Here is a 19,615-nt window from a genome sequence, read left to right on the forward strand (position 1 = left end):
TCTTTTGTGTTTCTTCCCTCTTCTCTTAAAACCTTCTTCCGGTACCCTTCCCTCCCTAGAGACAGATACTTGAGAGTTTGCCCGCACGGGAACGTCGCATTCTAATTGGCAAGTAGCTGCTGTCTTGCATAACAATATCCTCTATGCCTTCTTCTGGAATGCCACATCTTTCTCTCCTTCCCCTTGGCTTTGATCACTTTCCAACACGAACTGGGTCCTAAGAAGTTCGTAGGGCTTAGTGTGAGCTCCTGTCTTTGTGTGTATTTTCTACTGTTTAGAAAACAATAGGATTTTCATCCACATTTTTGAAACTAAAATTATAGTCCACAAAAAATTGAATAGAGTGACAAGCTGTAATAAATATTCATAGATGATCCATTCAGAGCTTGTCCAATATGGCCCCATGGTGTAATGGTTAGCACTCTGGACTTTGAATCCAGCAATCCGAGTTCAAATCTCGGTGGGACCTGGCTTATTTTTGGTGACTTATGTCCCTCATCCTAGGAAATTGTTGGTGTATTCAGATCTACAACCATAGCCTTCCCTCTTGTCCTTTGTACCTCAATGGAGCATCAGTAGCATCTTGCCCTCTTCTCTGATTTCTGGAAAGCATCATCAATATTTATATCACTGTTACGTCCTGTAGAATATCCAGTGTTTCTCATAACCTTGACTCTTACCTGAATTCCCACAGTCAATCAGATCCTCTTAGGTTATTTGCTTGATCCTGATCTTAACAGTTCATGTGTTGGAGACTTCTACAGATCTTTTCTTTCTTGGAGACCCTCAAAATGTATTGGCTGGATGCAAGGATATATACATGAGTTGCTGTAGCAAGCTTGCTGTAGCAAGTTCCTCAGGTACTTTGGGCTCTGTATCCGGCAATTCAAGTCCAAAACCCTTTGTTTTTGGGGTCTCTGCAACATCTTGGTGATTTCTCTCCATGTTTCTCCTAAATCATTAGTTAGGGTGTGCACATCTGGTTGCAAGTGCTGCCTGTTACTTCAAAATCAACAATGAAATCATCATAGAGGCCCTGCCAGGAGAAAATTGTCTTTGGAATTCTAGCTCTACTCCTATTCACCCTGGGACAATTTCGAGATGCAGTGAACCTCAAGTGCACATCTTTGGGATTTGGAGGAAACCAGAACACCTGGAGAAAACTCACACTGATATGGGAAGAATGTGCATAAAGTCTCTTTGACTGCGTAAGGTCTGGGGTTGGGATGGAGACTATTTTGGAGGCCATAATTCAGTTGTCCACAGCCTCTGTTAAAACCTCAGTACTGTGTTGTTTTTTCATCTTGTCTTGTTCCTGATCTTAGAGGGAAAGATTTTAACCTTTTACTATGGGTTTGTCTTATACCATATTTATTATTTTTGAAGCATTTTCCTTCTGTACCAAATATATTGAGTTTTATCATGAAAGGATATTGTATTTTGTCACCAACATGGCATGACAAACATCCAACATGAAAGGGTGTTTGCACTTAATAAGGCTTTTTGAAACAGACTCTAAGGTTTCTCTTTCTAGTTGGAGCAACGGCAGTAAACCCTTCTCATACAGGGACAGTGCCCTTCAACAGGAATGCATGGAAATAGATGATAATAATAAGAAATGACAAAGCTAAATTATTTTAATCACATCTCACAGTCTATAAAACAAATATTGACAAAACAAAGATCCCTCAGGTGGTCTTACTTTTTTAAAGATAAAGTCCAAAACTTAAAAAGTCCAAATTTAACCTGTTGCTCCCACCTCTTCACCAGTCACTCACCTGAGACCAGATGACTATTTTTAAGAAGGGTTAATATCTTATATAGCAGACATCCTGAAAATCCTGAAGAGTACCCAGCAATAAAAAATGTAACACAACTAGTTTGATAATGGCTTTAATATATATGGTCTAATAAAATGTTGAAATTCAGTTTGATTTTTAAAACAAAGAGCAGTCCTCTATGTCAGTTTCTCCCGTTTCCTATTTAGGAAGTGTTTTTATACAGGTACACATTTTTATCTGTATCCCTGAATTGATCTGTTATTTTTCTTTATTAAAACAAGAGTATCACGAACAGAAAGAGAATATACTAATTTCGTCCATGAGAACAATGGAGTAAACAGCAAAATTGCAGTGAAACTTTGTTGAAAAAAGAAGCATAATATATATCCGAGAGCCCCAGCATCAAAGACGAGGTGGCCGAGTGGTTAAGGCGATGGACTGCTAATCCATTGTGCTCTGCACGCGTGGGTTCGAATCCCATCCTCGTCGTTGGTGTGGTTTTAGCCCGTTCTGCCGACCTTATACTTCGCAACTACGTACTGGGTGGGGCTCTATCAAGAGAACAATTAACCACAAGCACGCAATCCGAGGCTTCAGATGTTGAAAGTTTTGTTTGGCAGGCAGACAGTTGAGGCGACACGGAAGAATGACGCTCCCTCCGCCTTGCGCACAGGTATGCCTGTCTCAACAGCTTTTGCAGGGTTTTCAGCTCAAGCTGGTTTCGGACTCCAAAATATTGGCTCCCCTTCTGCTTGCAAATCATATATAACTTATTCAAATGCTCAGCTTTTCTCCATACCCTCGCCACAATGAAAGCAGACTCTTGCTTGGTGGGGTCCAGAGGTGGGTGGGGTCCAGAGGTGGGTGGGGATCAGACAATACAGCTGATCCTAAAGGGTGTGGGGTTCCAGACCCCTCTGGCCAAAATCTTCACTGTCTGCTCCACCCATCCCCCCAGTTTGGCCAATCCCCCCACCCCCCGCTAATCTACGCCTTGTGTAAGCCCAGGCACGTTTCAGGTCAAGGTTCTTTCCCTTTACCATAAATGACACGCCCCGATTTTTAATTGAACATCTACATTTACCACTGTTTCTGGTATTTAGGTTATTCCAATTGAAACAAAAGGGAAACATATCGTTTACATTATTTGTAGAAAACATAAAATGTGCACATTAATTTCTAATCATGGAAATCAGTATCATAAAGTTTGGTATTTGTCTGCGAATAGGTAGTGAACCAAACTCCTAGAGGCATTGCAAGTCAGAAATCCTTTCGGAAAGCTCATTGGCAATTTATATCAAATGCCTTGAATATATTTGCTCCAACCCAGAAATTCTACTGCAATGATTTTATCCTAAGGAAATAGGACTCATGCAAATATTTATCTGCTATGTACAGCACAGTACTATTTTAAATTATCAGTGCCAGTAACAGTAGACATTATATGATGGGATTATTATACATGTGATGTTATTCCTAAATAATAGAACACTACCAGACCATTAAACAGTTTACTAACAAGTCACAGTGGAAAAAATTGACAAGGTTGCCAAATAAAAATTTGGTCCGAAGCATTCCATACTTAAACTAAAGATGTGGCAAACTGTAAAAATGTATTATTTTTTATCATAAGTCAAGATTGTCTTGAACTTTGAACCCACTTTCCTGAACACTGCTGTGTGATGGACAAAGAGAAGTCACTTAAAAATTAATTGCTTCTATCTCTGTGATATACAGTGATTCAAAATTTAAAATTGTTGGTGCCTCCCTGCCAAAAGAAATGAAGGACACACTAGTTGAACGAAATTGAATTAATTGACTTGTTGCAGTGAAGGGGACAAAATACCAAGATGAACTATTAAGTGACTCAGCGATTCTTTGGTGATATACCTTAATAATTCATCTAGAAGTTGAGAGTATCAAAGCAGGACTATAAAAAGAAAAATATTAGATAATATAATGGAGAAAAAAAAAAGCAGAGGCCCCTCACATTAGCCATGAAAGAGGGGGTGCTTGGTTATTTTTGTTATTTGAATAACGTTCTTGATTGTGGACTTTTTTTTTTCAATCTAACTTCCTAATAATTACAAAGTGGACTTGTCTGTTGATGTTCATTGAAATTCTGTTTAATGGGAGAGGGTTTAGCTGTGAGTGTCCGGTCCAATATTGGAAACACTAACGCCTAATTACTAAGGCCAGACCAGCTCCTGGCTGGCTTGAGCTGCTTTTCTTTTTGTTGATGCATGTGACTTAAATATTTAATAATTTGATTTTAATATGAAATGCAAGAATGCTTGATATAAATAGGAAAAGATGGATAATTTCTAAAATTCGCAAATTTGCATTGACACGTATGATTCATGTATTGACTTCAGTTCTCCCTCCTGCCCTTCCTCCCTCCCTTTCTCCCTCTCTCTCTTCTCTAATCCAAGCCCTTTGTCTAATAACTTCTCAGTTCCTCTTGAAGAGATGGATGTACCTCAGGGCTCTAGTCTTCAGTTGGTGAATATGACCATGTAGATGTGATTCTAGCAAGGCACTTCAATCTGCCTGCCTGCTGGGATTTGCCCTCAGGTACTTCTGATGTCTTCACTAAAGGATTTTCCTCTGGGTAGCTTTTGTCTTTTCACTGGGAGTCCCAAATTGAACATACTTCCAACTAACCAGCTCCCCAGAAGCTAGGAATCAAGGACCCAAGTGGAGCTGTGCCCACGTTTACAGTACAAACTTGGCTAAGACAGTTGACCTTCAGGTTTTTGAAGAATTGTTCTTGTTGTAGGGCTCTAAGATTGCGTGTGAGTGTGTGTGGGGTTTCTTTTTGCTATCAAGCAAATCTCAGTGTCTGAGAACTCATGATAAAGGCCCAATTTTTCTGTACAATTGGGAATCTACAAAAGACTAGAAAAAACAAGAGTCAGACAGGACAGTTAAGAAAAAACTGGAAAAGGAAAAAGGGAGGATTTCATTATTTGTTTTGAAGGTCACTGCTTTCCCCTAGTGAAAGTACTCCTTTTACTAGGAGTACTTAGTAATTCAAAACTTCTGATCTGGAGTCAAACACCATATGCTTCACCATGATGTCAATAATAGCAAATTACTTTTTGTTTGTCCTACACTATTATTTAGGTACAAACCTGTTGGCATGACCTCAGTAAATGGCTGGGCTCTTTTAATAACTTTGATATTTCTGTCTGATAACTTAGATTTGTATATGAACAACAAACCCAAAGGAAAAAAAAAGAAAGTTGAGAGTCCTCAAATTATTGGACAGCTTTATTTCACTTTTGACTTTCAGTTTGTCTTCAGCCTTACCACTGACTCTCCATGCCTCTTGAGAACGATCTCTTTTAAAAAGTAAAGCAGAAGGAAAGGGTTAGTTAAAAAATCAATTCCTTGAAGTGTACAAATCACTTTATTTTTGGCAGGAGTGTGCAGAGGCCAAAATTAACCACGGAGGGATTCGAACCCTCAATCTTCTGATCCGAAGTCAGACGCCTTATCCGTTAGGCCACGTGGTCCCCGCAAAGGATTTATCACGTTAGCCCTTGAATGTATAATAAATTCTGCCATGTCCGGAGTCTCGCAAATTCCATATTGATTCAAGGGCCCTCGCAGCCCACGCTTTCTGTCTTGCAAAAATGGAACCTTTCTGTGGGTCACGGTGTCGGGTGTTGGGAATGGTAGGAACCAAAACAAAACAACAAAAAACGGTAATAAAAAGAAAGAAAGAAAGAAAAGGGCAGGAGTTGAGTCTTAAGTGCTTGTAGGATAGGACGCTCTATGGAAAGTCATTTACGACTTCCCAAGCAGAAAAACCAAAAATATTGCATATTGTTCGCATCTAGGTGTATTTTAAAATAAATTCACTCAAGAATTCCTCCTTACTAATTCACCAGTTTCAAATTTAGGTACTTGGGGTGTGAACCTATGCAGTTGTCCAGGAACTCACCTTAAGGCAGCATCTGCACCATTGCCACTCTGGCTTTCCTTCTCATGCTGTCATCACACTTTCCCTGAAGGCTACGTGGAGACAGAGTGTTTTTCACAACATGTCCTTGTTAAGAGAATGCTCTTTCTGGTGTTTCTCAGAGGTTTAGAGGGGACCAGGGTCATTACTCTTTTTTGAGGTGCAGAATCAAATTTTGCAGGAGTGTGTAGAGGCCAAAAGTAACCACAAAGGGATAATAGTTGTGGCTGTGAAAGGCTGACTATAACATTCTGATTGTTGATTGCCTGGGCATTTGGCACCCCAAGCCCCACATTAAGGGTGAATTGTACACTTAATTTTGCCTGTCAATGGCGAGAGAGAAGGAATAATAATAATAAAAAGTTCATAGATTGTGAGACACTTTTACAGTTTGTGATAAAAACAAACCACAAATCAAGAATTGGACTGCCAATTTGAAAAAAAAAAAATCCAGACTTTCTAATAGAATACTTTGCTCTTATTGGCCATGTTTTCTTATTGTACACAGAATGAGAAAATTGGAAACTCTTAACCTTGCACACTCACTCCTTATGATGGGCCCCTTCCCTGTATCTTCTGTCACAACTCCAATCTGTAACATAAGATGTAAAATTTCAAGTGCTCCCTTGACATCTTTCAGTGCCCAAGGCCCCCCAAGCCCTGTTCACCTGTTCAACCAGACCAGGTTCATCCCATCAACACCAGCACCTTATTGGGTATTACCTTCCTTTGATCACAGTTAAAACAAGCCAGTCATATCTTCTGGAGGGGACCAAGGGTCACCTACTCTCTGATTACTATAAAGTCTCCATCTCACAGTCCTTTCTTCTCCCTTATGCATTTTTGGGGTTCCTGCATGTGTGGTGCCCTCTTCTTCCAGTAGCTAAGAATATATGAGTAGGAAGCAACTGCCAGTTTCATCTGACCAGGACTGAGTGTTGTGTGCTCAGTGTTTAGGGGAGAGGACCCCTCCTCCACCAGCGGGTGACCAGAACACAATCAGCACACAGTCATTTTACTTTTATCTCCAGATCCTCCCCCCTCCAATCTCCCTTAGCTTCTTCTTTCACAATGAATCTTTTGTAGTTTCCTGGGAACCTTAACTATCTTCTTGGCAATCAAGTTTTGGTATAAAATCTGCTGCCTTTCCTGAATTAGGTCATTGCCAGGGCAAAGTTAGTGTAGCAAATCTGTTTCATTCAGTTTTCACTTATCTCTTTAGCCATGGTGATCATCCTTGGTCAAACTCTGAGAACTAAAATGATGGGTTAGTCACATAATTACCAGGTTAATATGTTATACTATATACCTGTTGCAGTGTCACTGTGAACAAGGTTGTGTGCATATTTAAGTAAACATGAAGATTCACAACAGATACAGGGTATCGTGATGTCTGGTCTGTTCTGGGTCTGGTCATGTGGTGTGTGGCTAGCTCCCACTTAAGAACTTAGGACTCCAATACTCAAGTGGACTTTGCTGGACAAGCATGGCTTACACATGTCCCTGCCATTCACAACCAGACAGAAAGTATCTGAATCAACCTTGAAGACAGAGGACAAGCAAACTGTCTCTGGTCTTTTCCTGTATATATATAACTGTTATCCTGGTGTTTCTGTGCTGCAGTACATCTTAACTGTGAGACTGTCTATACTGAGGTCAGGTGAGGCCTTCCAAGGAATCACAAAGCTAGTGGGTAGCGATGGGCCCCTGGAAACAGCATCATTTTTCCTTCTCATTGCACCTAGTATATAGAATCCTTTTAAAGAAGTATCTTTCTGTATTCTAGATACATATTTACTTAATACCATGTGTAGAACTAGACTACTTGACGCTTTTTTTTTATTGCCTAGCAGATTATCTATCTAACACATAAATAACATAAAGGAATGCTTTCTGACAGAGAGAAATTTATATAAAACAGTTCATGGATAAACATTTGTGTATTGTGTGTTTTTGAAAATGAGCACAGAGAATAGTTCTGTTATAGATTGTAAAGAAAGGTAGAGACACATGCATCAGTTGTTTTCTCAGTTAAGAATTTAATAGTGACCACCAAACTGCGATTTATTTACTGCAAAGATGAAGTCTCATCGTTGAAAAGAGTCTATGCTGGAATGAACAGTCTACTGAATTTCTAGTATGTTGCTTAGTCACATGAACACAATGATCTAAGGAGTAGTGCTCTCTGAATTATGTATAGAGGAATAAAACTCCCTATCTCGGTTTCTACCCTTCCCCTCAAATCCCCACTCAAGTTTATTTCGGTATTTTTTTCAGGCTACATAGGGCAACGAAGAGGTAGCAAGAATGGTAATATGGTCTCTCTGGCAACCAGAAATGTTTTATTCTGAGGCTATAATATTTAAAAATGATAACTGAGTGATTATGAACATTCTATTTATCTGTAAAGTCTCATTTTTATTTTCAGGGTACGAATTTAATTTTAGCATTAAAAACGATGTCCATTTAGCTTTCTTAGTTTATTGTTAATACAAGCTACATCATTCTTAAAGATTAACATTAGCGCAGCAAAAACTAGCAGAGGATGGTTTCGATCCATCGACCTCTGGGTTATGGGCCCAGCACGCTTCCGCTGCGCCACTCTGCTCCACGGGCGTCGCATTGGCCCCATAATACTCTTAAGTCCATGAGAGATGATTTACTCAACTAAAGGAAACTACGGGAGTTAATTTATTAATTTCAATTATCTTGGCTACCACATTTTGCCAAATCCCTGCAATAATGCTTCTAAGAATCAAAGAACATAAAAGTCGACAAGTAAACATTTAACACATTGGTAAATGGATCCAGGGGTGCGGAGTACCTAGATATTTAAGTGAGAATTACAGATTTCCATAAACGGGGAAAGGACAAAATGCAAACCCGGAAAGGTGCTCAGGTTTCTGTAGCGAGGGAGACCGCTACCACGGAGTTCTATCACTACCTCTTCTTTTGGGAAGAAACCCCTTTTGGTCAGAGCTCCCTCGACTTGGCGATGAAAAGGTTGAAGTCTTGAGCTTTTTAAACTCCTTGGGGGCGGGAGGTTCGCCTCCGAGGGGCTTTGCAACAGGGAGCGAAATGGCGGGAGCTCGGTGAACTTCGGGGCAAATCTGGCATCGGCATTCCGAGGACGGCAGCTGTACTTTCAGACGTGCAGTCACCCCAAAGCAGCAAAAGATAACCATAAGGAAATGTGAATTTCTTTAGCCTGACGCAGTTTTTAAAGCAGTCCTAAGGTCCCACTTGGAGAAGCAGACGTCTCTGGCAACGCTTCCCCGGAGCGCAGGCTGGCGTACAGCGACCCTAGTAATCAGTGACGTCACCGTGGACGCGCCCATGAGGGGCGGAGTTAGCGGAACGGACGTTCCCGCGCGCGCGCCTTCAGTCTTCAATTAGGTCCGCAAGTCACACATATAAGGAAATTGCCTTTGTGCTCTCCCCATTTCTCTGGAGTCTTCTCGGAGGCAGTCTAATCATGTCCGGCCGCGGCAAAGGCGGGAAGGGTCTGGGCAAAGGCGGCGCCAAGCGCCACCGCAAGGTGCTGCGCGACAACATCCAGGGCATCACCAAGCCCGCCATCCGCCGCCTGGCCCGGCGCGGCGGCGTCAAGCGCATCTCGGGGCTCATCTACGAGGAGACGCGCGGGGTGCTCAAGGTCTTCCTGGAGAACGTGATCCGCGACGCCGTCACCTACACCGAGCACGCCAAACGCAAGACGGTCACGGCCATGGACGTGGTCTACGCGCTCAAGCGCCAGGGTCGCACGCTCTACGGCTTCGGCGGCTAAGACGCTTGTTTTGTCTGATACTTAGTAACAGCAACCAAAGGCCCTTTTCAGGGCCGCCCACATACTCCGTAAAAGAGCTGGCATGTTGTGTGTTAAAAGGAGCCTTCGTTGGCTAGAGGGTAGCTCCTGTGCCTTCAGATGAAGATTCGCGCAATTGTGTATTCCTGTCTTTGTGAATTTGGCGCGCGAATCTTGGCGGAAGCGAGCGCTGTGAAGTGCAGGGTGTAGTGGAGCAGGCTTCGTGGCGTGAGCTCTGCTCAGGTGCTGTTTTCTGTGTTCCGCCATTTGAAGTGCCTGGGTTTTGAACCGAGCGATTAAGCGCGGCCGGCATTCCCGCTCTGCGGGTGTTTCGGCTCAAAATGGCAGCCTGGGGAGGCAACAAAGCGCGCGCGCGCCGGCCTCTTAGAGGGACGGACGGGCGGGTGGCGGCGGGGTGAGGCGTGGAGGGGCGGCGGGGCGGCGGGGCAGGGCGGGGCGAGCGGGGCTGGCTCGCGCACGGATGACCGGACCACCGGGCGGCCGCGCGGCTCTGTGCTGGGTCGGCGCGTGCGCGGCTTCCGGTGTCTGCCCACGAAACTTCGAAGGGTTCTGGCAAGAATATACGCCCGGGGAGAGCTGGCAGGTATTCAGACTAACACTTCCCTAACGGCGAGGAAGGCTTGCTCATGAGTAAATGTGGCTGAACTGAGCTGCCTTCATTTCTTTGAAGTGCATGTACAGACATCGAGGGATCTCACCCCAAATAATACACAGTAGGAGCCCGTAGCTGCCATGTAAGTACACTTGACCGAAACTCAATGCTCGCGTATCGTCAATTCACGTGAAAAAAAATGCCAGTTATGCCCCAACGGTCTGTCTCAGGGCTTTACCTGCACAGTTTGTCTATTCATCTCACGTGTGCCCTAGGTTTCCTGTAGACGAGTACGTATCATGGTTTGACTGGTTTCCTGATGGGGCCATTTTACTTCCATACCGGCTCTATCTTGTAGGCTACAAGTGATTCACATAGACTTCATTGAAATCACACTTCTTTTTGGTTCTTTTTTTTTTTCTTTTTATTGCTGTTTTTGTATTCTCATTTTTTTTTTCGTTTCTTTTTCTGTTGAGCATTATATATGCACGTGGTGTTTGTTGTACTGCATTAGGGGCCTATGATGCCAGGTTCATCTAAATTCAAAATGCTAGATTGCTACTTGAGAATGATTACTACCATTGTAAAGTAGGTTTTCCCTCCTTGTCAGCAAGTGATCATCTGTAAGATGCTCTGAGATATGGCAAGGCACTGAAGTAATTTTGAATCACATGTTAAAGATTTGATCTCTAGAGCTTAAATATGAAGAGTCGGATATTATTGGAGTTAATTTACTGGCTTGAGGGAAAAAATTATATAGGGGTGTTAGCTTAAAAAAAAAAAATGTAATGTGCCAGATACTTTTCTGTGCTCTGGGAACTGAGCAATAAACGAAGAAATACATTTCTCAATCTGTGGCTCTTATATTGGGGGAGGGGGAGCACATACACAAAAACTATGTAAAACATAGGCGTGTCTCACATGGTGCTAAGTCCATGTAGGTGCTCTGAGGTAGGAAAAGGCAGTGTGTGCAGGTAATGAGTTAATGAAGACTTTATTGAGGGAGTGATGGATGGAGAAAAAAAGATGAACAGCATGTGGGAGTATCCCAAAATACAAGGGAGACCAAGAAGGAAAGCCTGGGAGGTAATAAGGAGTTATGTGGGTGGACAAAAGGAGGGGGAGGTGGTATGGAGGAAAGACATGAGGTTTGCAAGGCGGAAGTCTTGTGGAGTTTTAAACAGAGACTGGACCTGATTTTATTCATATTTTAAATGAGCTGTCTGGATGCTTGGTGGAGAATAGACTGTGGTGGGGCAAGGGTAGGAAGAGGGAGACCCGTTAGGAAGCTACTACAATAATATAGTTGAGAGGTGATGGGCTAGACTGTTAGTGGTGGAAGCTGTGAGAGTGGCTGGAACCTATATTTTTAAGATACTTGATAGTGATTTTCTGAGCTGGTGAGTGTAGGGTATGACAGAAAGAAAATCTCACTGATAATTTCAATAATGTTTGCCATAGCAGCTGGAGTGGAGGTGCCAGTTAGTAAAATGGAAACAAGTTTTGGAGAGGAATCCAGCTTTAGTTTTGGACATGCAAAGTTTAAAATACTTATTACATCTAGGAGGAAGATATGGCATAGGCAGTTAGACAAATGAGTGTGTTGTTTAGGGAGGAGGTCTGGAGTAGAATTACAATTTGGAGTTGTAAAAATATAACTGCCTTTGAGAGTAAAGGAACAACAAGATCTGATGACATCCCTTAGGAAAGATGGTTCATAATGAGAAGAAACAGCTAAAGAACTGAGCCTTAGGTGAGGTAAAAAGGGAATGTTTGCTGTTTTCATAATAGGTGGATTTATAACTTAAAGACTTACATTGCTTTCTTCTGTTATTTTTCCCTTTGATTTGAAGAACAAGTGGAATAACTGTCCTTGTTTTACAGGCCCAGGGAAATGCCCTCAGGAATGAGTATGTAAATAATCGAGGTAAAGTGACAGGGAGACCACATTGGAGATCCAGTGATAGATGTATGTGTGCTTCCAAGGTGCACTCACCCCGCCCACACCTTTTGCATGTACTTCAAGGTGTTCTCAGGCCTCCTGAAGCCTGTTTGTGGAACTCAATTTAAGAGTCTTAGCCTAGTGCTGCCTTTTCTCTTCCCTTAGCTTCAGTGACTTCTGGTCTCCTTGATCAGAGAGATCTTTTGTCTCTCTTTGACCTTAAGAATGGTGTTTCATAGTCAGTGTGAAGATACTGTTCCCATAATGATGTAGACATGAAATCATCAATCCAGAAGGTTCCTTTGAACTCCAGGCTGAGATCCAGGTACTTACTTGACATCTCTACTTGGAAGTCCACTAATACCCATTTCCAGTTTAAATAGGGCCTAATTTCTGACATAACCTCTCCAAACAATTCTTATCATCATCTTGAATTTGGTCACTGGCAATGCCAGTCTGTCAGCTGGAGTTATTTGTCTTTTTCTTTCACATTCTATCTCTAATCCTTTACTAAGTCCTGTCAGCTTTGACTTAAAAACAAAGAATCCAAGCATTTCTTCTTCTCACTGCTACTAATTTGACCAAGCTTCTGTTCTTTCTCACCTTTGTCACTGCAGCCCATTCTTCCTCTAGTTTTGCCTTTGCTGATTTCTTCACAGAGCAGCCAGAGAGATTGTAATAAAGAGTAAATTCAGGTCAGGCCACTTGGCTAAATACCCACCAATGGCTCTCATTTCAAAGTAAAGGCCAAAGTTCTTCCAGTGACTTACACAGACCTGCTCTTTGGTCCTTGTACCTGAAATGGGGGCGCTTTCTAGTCCAGAAACACAGTGCCTGTTACTTTCTCAGGGCAAGTGGACAGTGTAGTGGCCAATATGTCTGCTGGGGCCACCCAGCTCTCAGACCTCTGGGCATTGCTCCCCCTTCTTTCTTCAGGTTGTGTTAAAGTACTATCCTTTTAGTGGCCACCTGCTTCATGTCACGTTCTATTTAGAAAATCAACATACACACCCATGACAAGTGGAACAGGACTGGAACAGTAAACAGTACAGCAGTAAAGAGAGGTGTGTATTTCAAATCCATGCCAAAAGCGGCAGCAGAGACTCAGATCAGAAGTTGGTGCTGAATTTCGGAGGCTGCCAGGCCAGTTACAGGAGTCTGGACTTTAATCCAAACAACAGGGAACCGTGCAAAGTGGTTTTTGTTTGTTCACCTCCCGCCCCCAAAAAATTTCCTTGAACTCCAAGCTCAGAGATTTTTCTGATTAGGGATCAAGTATGTTTTTACAAAGCCAGCTGTGCTTAGCACATTGTGTTTATGTGCTTATATCTCTTTTCCCACTAGAATGAACTTAATCTGAACTCTCATGTGCCCTGGGTGAGTGATCACAAGAGAGAAGAGCATACATGAGCTTACAATAAAAAAAGACTTTAGTGTATGGAAAAGACCTTGCAGAAATTTCGACAGTATCTTAAGAAGGATCCTTCTGAGAACAAGTCTTATATAAATAATCTGTAGTGATTTTGGCAAAGTACCATATATTGTCTTTCTAGGCATCTATAGACTTTTGGAGTGTAAGAAGTAACTTTTCTTTCTGAGAAACAAATTGTTAATACAAGCAACATTTAATAGCTTAAGAAAGGTCCTTTTGGGACTGACCTTTGGGAAGGACCTAACGTATTTATATATTGTTTATTTGTAAGTTGTAATATATAAGCCTTTGTGATTTATAATCTATAAATTTATAAGAAAAAGTTATAAGAATTTATAAGAAAAAGTACACATTAACTACATGTACAGTTTATTAAGGGTTATAGATGATCCCACTTGAACCCATTTGCCAACCTGGTGTATACATATTACCAATATATTAGTTGGACCTAAACTAACCTCCTGCTACCCCACGAGGGGTAATCACGGTCCTGAATTTGTTCACTTTTTGGTCTTTGTTCCTTATCTTTCAAAAATACACAGGCATTTATACTTAAATAGCATATGCTTTATTGTTTTGTTTTTGCTATGGAAACATACTATCTGTAGAAATGTCTTATTGTTCCAAAAATTTGCAGCTATACTTGGTGAGAAGATTTTGCTTTGTGTCAGTTAGGTTTGCCTTTGTGATTGACTCTGGTCAAAGAATGTGAGTGAAAATGCCATGTCCCACTGCTGAGTAGAGACTTTAATATTCCTTTAGCCTGATTCCTAAAATGAATTAGAGCATTAACTGACCCACCGTCAGTAAACAGTATGAGCAAACATAAACATTTACTATGGCTAATCACTGGGATTTTAGGCTGTTTACAGTAGCATATCTGGCCTAAATGCACTGACAGTTTTACAGTCCTAGTTTCTGGCAATCCATCTACTCAGGGAGATGGAGTTGCCATGTTGTCATACATGGCTAAGCTCACTTGTTTCCAGCAATTGCAGGATTACACTTAATATTATGCTCATCTATCTATTCTCCTTGGTGGATGTCTGCCTCTCTTATTTTCAAAATATCCAGACTACTCTGGATGAAAAGTGGAACAGGACTGAAACAGTAAACAGTACAGCAGTAAACAGAGGTGTGTATTTCAAGTCCATGCCAAAAGTGGCAGCAGAGACTCAGATCAGAAGTTGGTGCTGGAGCTCTGCTGGAGCATAAAATATTACATACAATTTTTGTTGGCATGTGAACTACTTCATAACAACTTTATTAGTAACAATATATGTGTGGACTACTTAAAATAATAGAAAATAAGTTTTGGAACATGAGAATGAAAAGAAGACACAATTTTAGGAGAAATAGTAAATAAAATGCTTTGACCCTGCCCCCCTACTCTGATGAACAGAGTTGATTCAGGGGCTCTTTTTTCAATTTTGAAATGCAATTAAAACAAGTCAGTGGTTCCTAAATCCTCATCCATGGAGTCAAAATGAGAAATATGTCAGTGTAGAACATTTTTAAGAATGAGTTCAACTGACGGTATGAAGAACCAACTTTATTTGGACAAAGGTTTCTTGAGTTTTTTGTTAATTATCTCTGTGGTGGCAAAAGGACAGTTCTTTTGTAAGATTGCCAGTAATCTAAATGGTTGGCAACTTTGGAACTGTCTTGGGGGGGGGGGTTTCCGTTTGTTTTTCGTTGGTGGACAGTGACTTCTTTCAATTTCTTCAAGCTTTAATAAAAGTGTAGCTGCTTTTCTGAAGATGACTCTCATTCCCGTCATACTGCAATGAGAGTAGGCAAAGGAAGCAGGAGATAGGAGAGGAAAAAGAAAAAAATTACTAAACTACTTGTGTGAGTTTACAGCGTCTCCTCCTACACCCTAACAAATCCAAACACTAAATGATGCCCCCTCATTCTAGGGAGGCATGAGAAATCCCCTGGAGAAGAAACCAACATTGGCTGAACTGGCAAACTATGGGCACTAGGCTAATTGTTCTGAAGTTTGGATTATTAGAAGGGGTTTGGATTGTTATTCACACTGCCAGACAAGAAACCCTAATTGCTGTCAGATGCTAGGTTTTGTAGTCCACTGTCTATTCAGTTCCTTGGGATGTTGCGATTCCTCCCTATTGTTTCAGCCAGAAGACTTGGTTCCCCTGTGCAGACACTGTGCTAAGCACTTGCCAGTGCTCTTTTGGGTCACCCCAGCAATGCCATGCAGTAGCTACTAATTATTCCCATTTTAGAGGCCAGGAAATGCTCACAAAAGATTTAAATAATTTGTCCAAACAGCATTAAAACATGCCACGATGGTGGTGTCCCTTTACCCATGCTTGTATATTGCTTTTCATGAACACAAGGTTTTAAAGTGTATTTAAAATTAAATTTGGGAAACAAGAAATGAATCCCTTAATTATATATGGGGTTTAAGGAACTTCTGAAGACTACTTACAAAATTGAGTGACTTATTTAACATTTACAGAAATCTGCTATGTAGAACTTATATATAAAGGTGTGTAGCCAATAAACAGAAATGAGATTTCTGAACTGAAGTTTTATACTGTTAATGACCTCCACGTCTCAGTGCTCAAATTTAATTTGCTGTCTGGTGATCCTTAGTTTCCAAAACTCTCTTTGTGTATACACGTAGATGTATGTATTGGGTAAGTACAGCAAAGCCTTATGATTCTTTTTACTGTATCTATTTTTGAAAGAATATTTAGCTGATGTAAGTACTTTGCTGTGCTTCAAAGAGCATGAAATTTCAAACCAGTTTTACTTATTGTAATGCTTTTTTTTTTTTTAAATTTGAGCCTATAATTTCCCCATTCCTATGATTGCAACTAGTTCCTTGCCTAGGCAAAAATCTTATCAATTTAAAGTAGAAAAAGTTGTAGAATTAGACAAGAATTTAGATTCCATTATTTAGATTTCCCATTATTTCTGTAATGGGAAAGCTATTATTTATTCTTCACATGACTTACATATAAAAGGGGAGATTCAGTTTCACAAGAGGTAATTGTGGAATAAAATCGGTACTAAGCCAAAGAGGACCGCACAAATGCTAACTTCTTTTAAATAAAATCCCAGCGAATGAAATAATTGTGGAGTGGCTATTACAGGCGTCTCAGTTGTAGGGATAACTCAGGAAAACCCTTGGACTTTAAATTCAGGGGCTGACAGCCTAAGTCCTCAGGCTGGGAACCACAGGCTGTTGGAGAGTAATTATGTAACAGTGTCGACTTTCACTTCCTTCCTTCCCTCAGGTTATCCTGTTTGTTTCCCTACACTTTCCTACAGTAAGTTAAGAAGAAAACTTAAATGACAGAAACTCCTGACTTTGTCAAAAGAAAATACTGGTTAGGTAACGAACAGTATTTTGAAGAAATTGATGAATTTGGAAGGATGGGGATAGGTGCTGACTGGCATTGATGTTTTAGAAATGCCAAGCTGTTCACCAAATGTACTTCAAACAATTAAAACTGTTATAAAATTGGTTTCACTTTCTTCCTCGATTTTTTTTCTTGGATTTAGGACTCAACACTCCAAATTTTTCCTCTGGCTACTATTCTGTGAAAAGTATGAGTGAGAAAAAACAAACAAAACAAAGCCCTCTCTATCTGGTAGTTAAGTATAGAAAAGGTGAAATCAGAAGCCCAGTCTCCGGTTAGCAAGTACTAGGGTAGCCATGGAAAAGTGAATTAAACACAATATAGGTCCCTACACACTGAAAAAAGCCAAAACCAAAATAACACCTACCGATATGACAATCACGTTGATTGCTCCAACCACGTCTCTAATCTTTCAGGTTACAGACCTTTAAGAGACAAAGTGGGTGGCTCTTAAAAGAGCCTTTTGAGTCGCTGGTGCAGCCATAGTTGCAAATTTACTTGGAGCTGGTGTACTTGGTGACGGCCTTGGTGCCCTCGGACACGGCGTGCTTGGCCAGCTCGCCGGGCAGCAGCAGGCGCACGGCCGTCTGGATCTCCCGCGACGTGATGGTCGAGCGCTTGTTGTAGTGCGCCAGGCGCGACGCCTCGCCCGCGATGCGCTCGAAGATGTCGTTGACGAACGAGTTCATGATGCCCATGGCCTTGGACGAGATGCCCGTGTCGGGGTGCACCTGCTTCAGCACCTTGTACACGTACACCGAGTAGCTCTCCTTGCGGCTGCGCTTGCGCTTCTTGCCGTCCTTCTTCTGCGCCTTGGTCACCGCCTTCTTGGAGCCCTTCTTCGGGGCGGGCGCGGACTTGGCTGGCTCTGGCATTGTGTCACTTAGAAATGACTACAAACAAAATACGCCCACAAGCTCCGTTTTCTACATTTCTTTGGTGCATATGCAAATTAGGGATTGAAGAATGAAGAGTTCTGATTGGCTCTTTTCAGTATCTTAATCTCTGATAGGCTATTTTATTCCAAGTTCTTATTGGCTCATCTGTTAAGCGCAACCTTAAAGCAATTTCACCTTTCAACTCTAAGTCTTATGTAAATGAGAGGCGGTGTCTTCCTGGACATTTGTGTTTTGATTGGCTGAGATCTGTGGTCGATCAATAGCACAGACTGTTTTACCAGACGATGGCAGAGTATAATTGCCTAGCTCGTAGCCTTCTGTGAGATTTCATATTTTTAGTGAGCAGTACTTAACTTCGACATTATGTCTGGACGCGGCAAGCAGGGCGGCAAGGCGCGCGCCAAGGCCAAGACCCGCTCCTCTCGGGCCGGGCTGCAGTTCCCCGTGGGCCGAGTCCACCGCCTGCTGCGCAAGGGCAACTACGCCGAGCGGGTCGGGGCGGGCGCGCCGGTGTACCTGGCGGCCGTGCTGGAGTACCTGACGGCCGAGATCCTGGAGCTGGCGGGCAACGCGGCCCGCGACAACAAGAAGACGCGCATCATCCCGCGCCACCTGCAGCTGGCCATCCGCAACGACGAGGAGCTCAACAAGCTGCTGGGCAAGGTGACGATCGCGCAGGGCGGCGTCCTGCCCAACATCCAGGCCGTGCTGCTGCCCAAGAAGACCGAGAGCCATCACAAGGCCAAGGGCAAGTGAATGAGCTAACATCAGTGTATGCGGTTGCCGCCTTTTTAACACAAAGGCTCTTTTCAGAGCCGTCCACATTTTCACAAAAAGCTTGTAACATCCTGCTTTGTATCCAGGCTATTCCGCATGTGTAATCACCATAGAGAGCTCGCAAGTTGCTTTATTAGTGACTGCATGAATGTAGTACTGGGAAACAGCTTAGCATCTTAAGGATTCGGCATAATTGGGAGGGATGAAATTACAAGTGTCTTTTAAGAACCTTAAGTAGGCAGTCTTCATCATTGCTACTATATCCTGATGTAAAAAAAGGGTTAAAGGGTAGGTGATCTTGGAATGTTGAGTAACAAAAAAAAACCCTTAGTCTATGGTCCCACGCTGGCTTTCAAATTATGAACTGACGCAAAATACCCTTTGGGTCACCGTAGGGAAGTTCAGTGAATATTTGATTGCACACTTCTTGCTGGTGGGTCCCGGGCCTTGAACTTTACCCGATTCCCTAAGTACTCCTCCCAGGACGCCTGTGAAAGCTTTCACAGGGTGGATAGGAAGTAGCAATCCAGGCTACTATTCACAAAAAATAGCCATAAGAAAAGAGTTATATTTCAAAACAGAAAAAGAGCAATACAGGTAACCTGATCTTAGTATAGTCCTTGGTATCTCAGTTCCCACTCGACACGCACGCACGCACACACATATACTGAATCAGAATTGGTATTTTCTAAGACCTACAGGCCCTTCCTTGCTTACTGTTTGAGAAAACGGCGGACTAGCCCAGCAGAAAATAAACTGGGTTGCAATGTGACGTACTTCACCCAATCAGTTTCCTTGAATCTTCAACCAATACGTTGGTTGCGCGGGACTTTTGAAAAGCGCAAGGCCAATCAGAATGTTTCTGAGTATATATAAAGGCAGCCTCTGGCGCTTGCTTGTGAACTTACCGTCTTCTCCGCTTTTGCTGTCATGGCTCGCACGAAGCAGACGGCTCGCAAGTCCACCGGCGGCAAGGCGCCCCGCAAGCAGCTGGCCACCAAGGCGGC

General features: G+C 42.3%; 3 protein-coding genes and 4 non-coding genes across 7 annotated transcripts in view; 4 read left to right on the top strand and 3 right to left on the bottom strand.

Annotated features, from left to right (window-relative positions):
• The first annotated feature begins 397 nt into the window (after window positions 1-397).
• TRNAQ-UUG lies at window positions 398-469 on the top strand. Its single transcript has one exon. It is a non-coding gene; the product is annotated as a tRNA-Gln (tRNA).
• A 1,719-nt stretch (window positions 470-2,188) lies between these two features.
• Window positions 2,189-2,270, top strand: TRNAS-GCU. The gene has a single exon. It is a non-coding gene; the product is annotated as a tRNA-Ser (tRNA).
• Window positions 2,271-5,226: 2,956 nt separating this feature from the next.
• On the bottom strand, window positions 5,227-5,299 carry TRNAR-UCG. Its single transcript has one exon. It is a non-coding gene; the product is annotated as a tRNA-Arg (tRNA).
• A 2,985-nt stretch (window positions 5,300-8,284) lies between these two features.
• TRNAM-CAU lies at window positions 8,285-8,356 on the bottom strand. The gene has a single exon. It is a non-coding gene; the product is annotated as a tRNA-Met (tRNA).
• An 867-nt stretch (window positions 8,357-9,223) lies between these two features.
• LOC101637187 overlaps window positions 9,224-19,615 on the top strand; it is a 23,294-nt gene continuing 12,902 nt past the window's right edge. The window contains 4 exon segments of the mRNA XM_012734164.1: window positions 9,224-9,533; window positions 17,413-17,684; window positions 18,216-18,583; window positions 19,487-19,613. Of these exon segments, the coding sequence (XP_012589618.1) occupies window positions 9,224-9,533; window positions 17,413-17,684; window positions 18,216-18,583; window positions 19,487-19,613 (1,077 nt within the window).
• On the bottom strand, window positions 17,418-17,809 carry LOC101637418 (histone H2B type 1). Its single transcript, XM_004694849.2, has one exon. It carries the CDS (start codon window positions 17,805-17,807, stop codon window positions 17,427-17,429), a length of 381 nt encoding a protein of 126 aa, XP_004694906.1. The 5' UTR covers window positions 17,808-17,809; the 3' UTR covers window positions 17,418-17,426.
• LOC101637652 (histone H2A type 1) lies at window positions 18,191-18,704 on the top strand. Its single transcript, XM_004694850.2, has one exon. It carries the CDS (start codon window positions 18,195-18,197, stop codon window positions 18,585-18,587), a length of 393 nt encoding a protein of 130 aa, XP_004694907.1. The 5' UTR covers window positions 18,191-18,194; the 3' UTR covers window positions 18,588-18,704.

This window comes from Condylura cristata, unplaced genomic scaffold (assembly GCF_000260355.1).
Source record: "Condylura cristata isolate star-nosed mole 26May11 unplaced genomic scaffold, ConCri1.0 scaffold00048, whole genome shotgun sequence".
Classification (NCBI taxonomy): domain Eukaryota; kingdom Metazoa; phylum Chordata; class Mammalia; order Eulipotyphla; family Talpidae; genus Condylura; species Condylura cristata.

Bases quoted from the DNA above. Each gene is read 5' to 3' on its own strand.
- LOC101637418 (XM_004694849.2), bottom strand. From the start codon at position 17,807: ATGCCAGAGCCAGCCAAGTCCGCGCCCGCCCCGAAGAAGGGCTCCAAG.
- LOC101637652 (XM_004694850.2), top strand. From the start codon at position 18,195: ATGTCTGGACGCGGCAAGCAGGGCGGCAAGGCGCGCGCCAAGGCCAAG.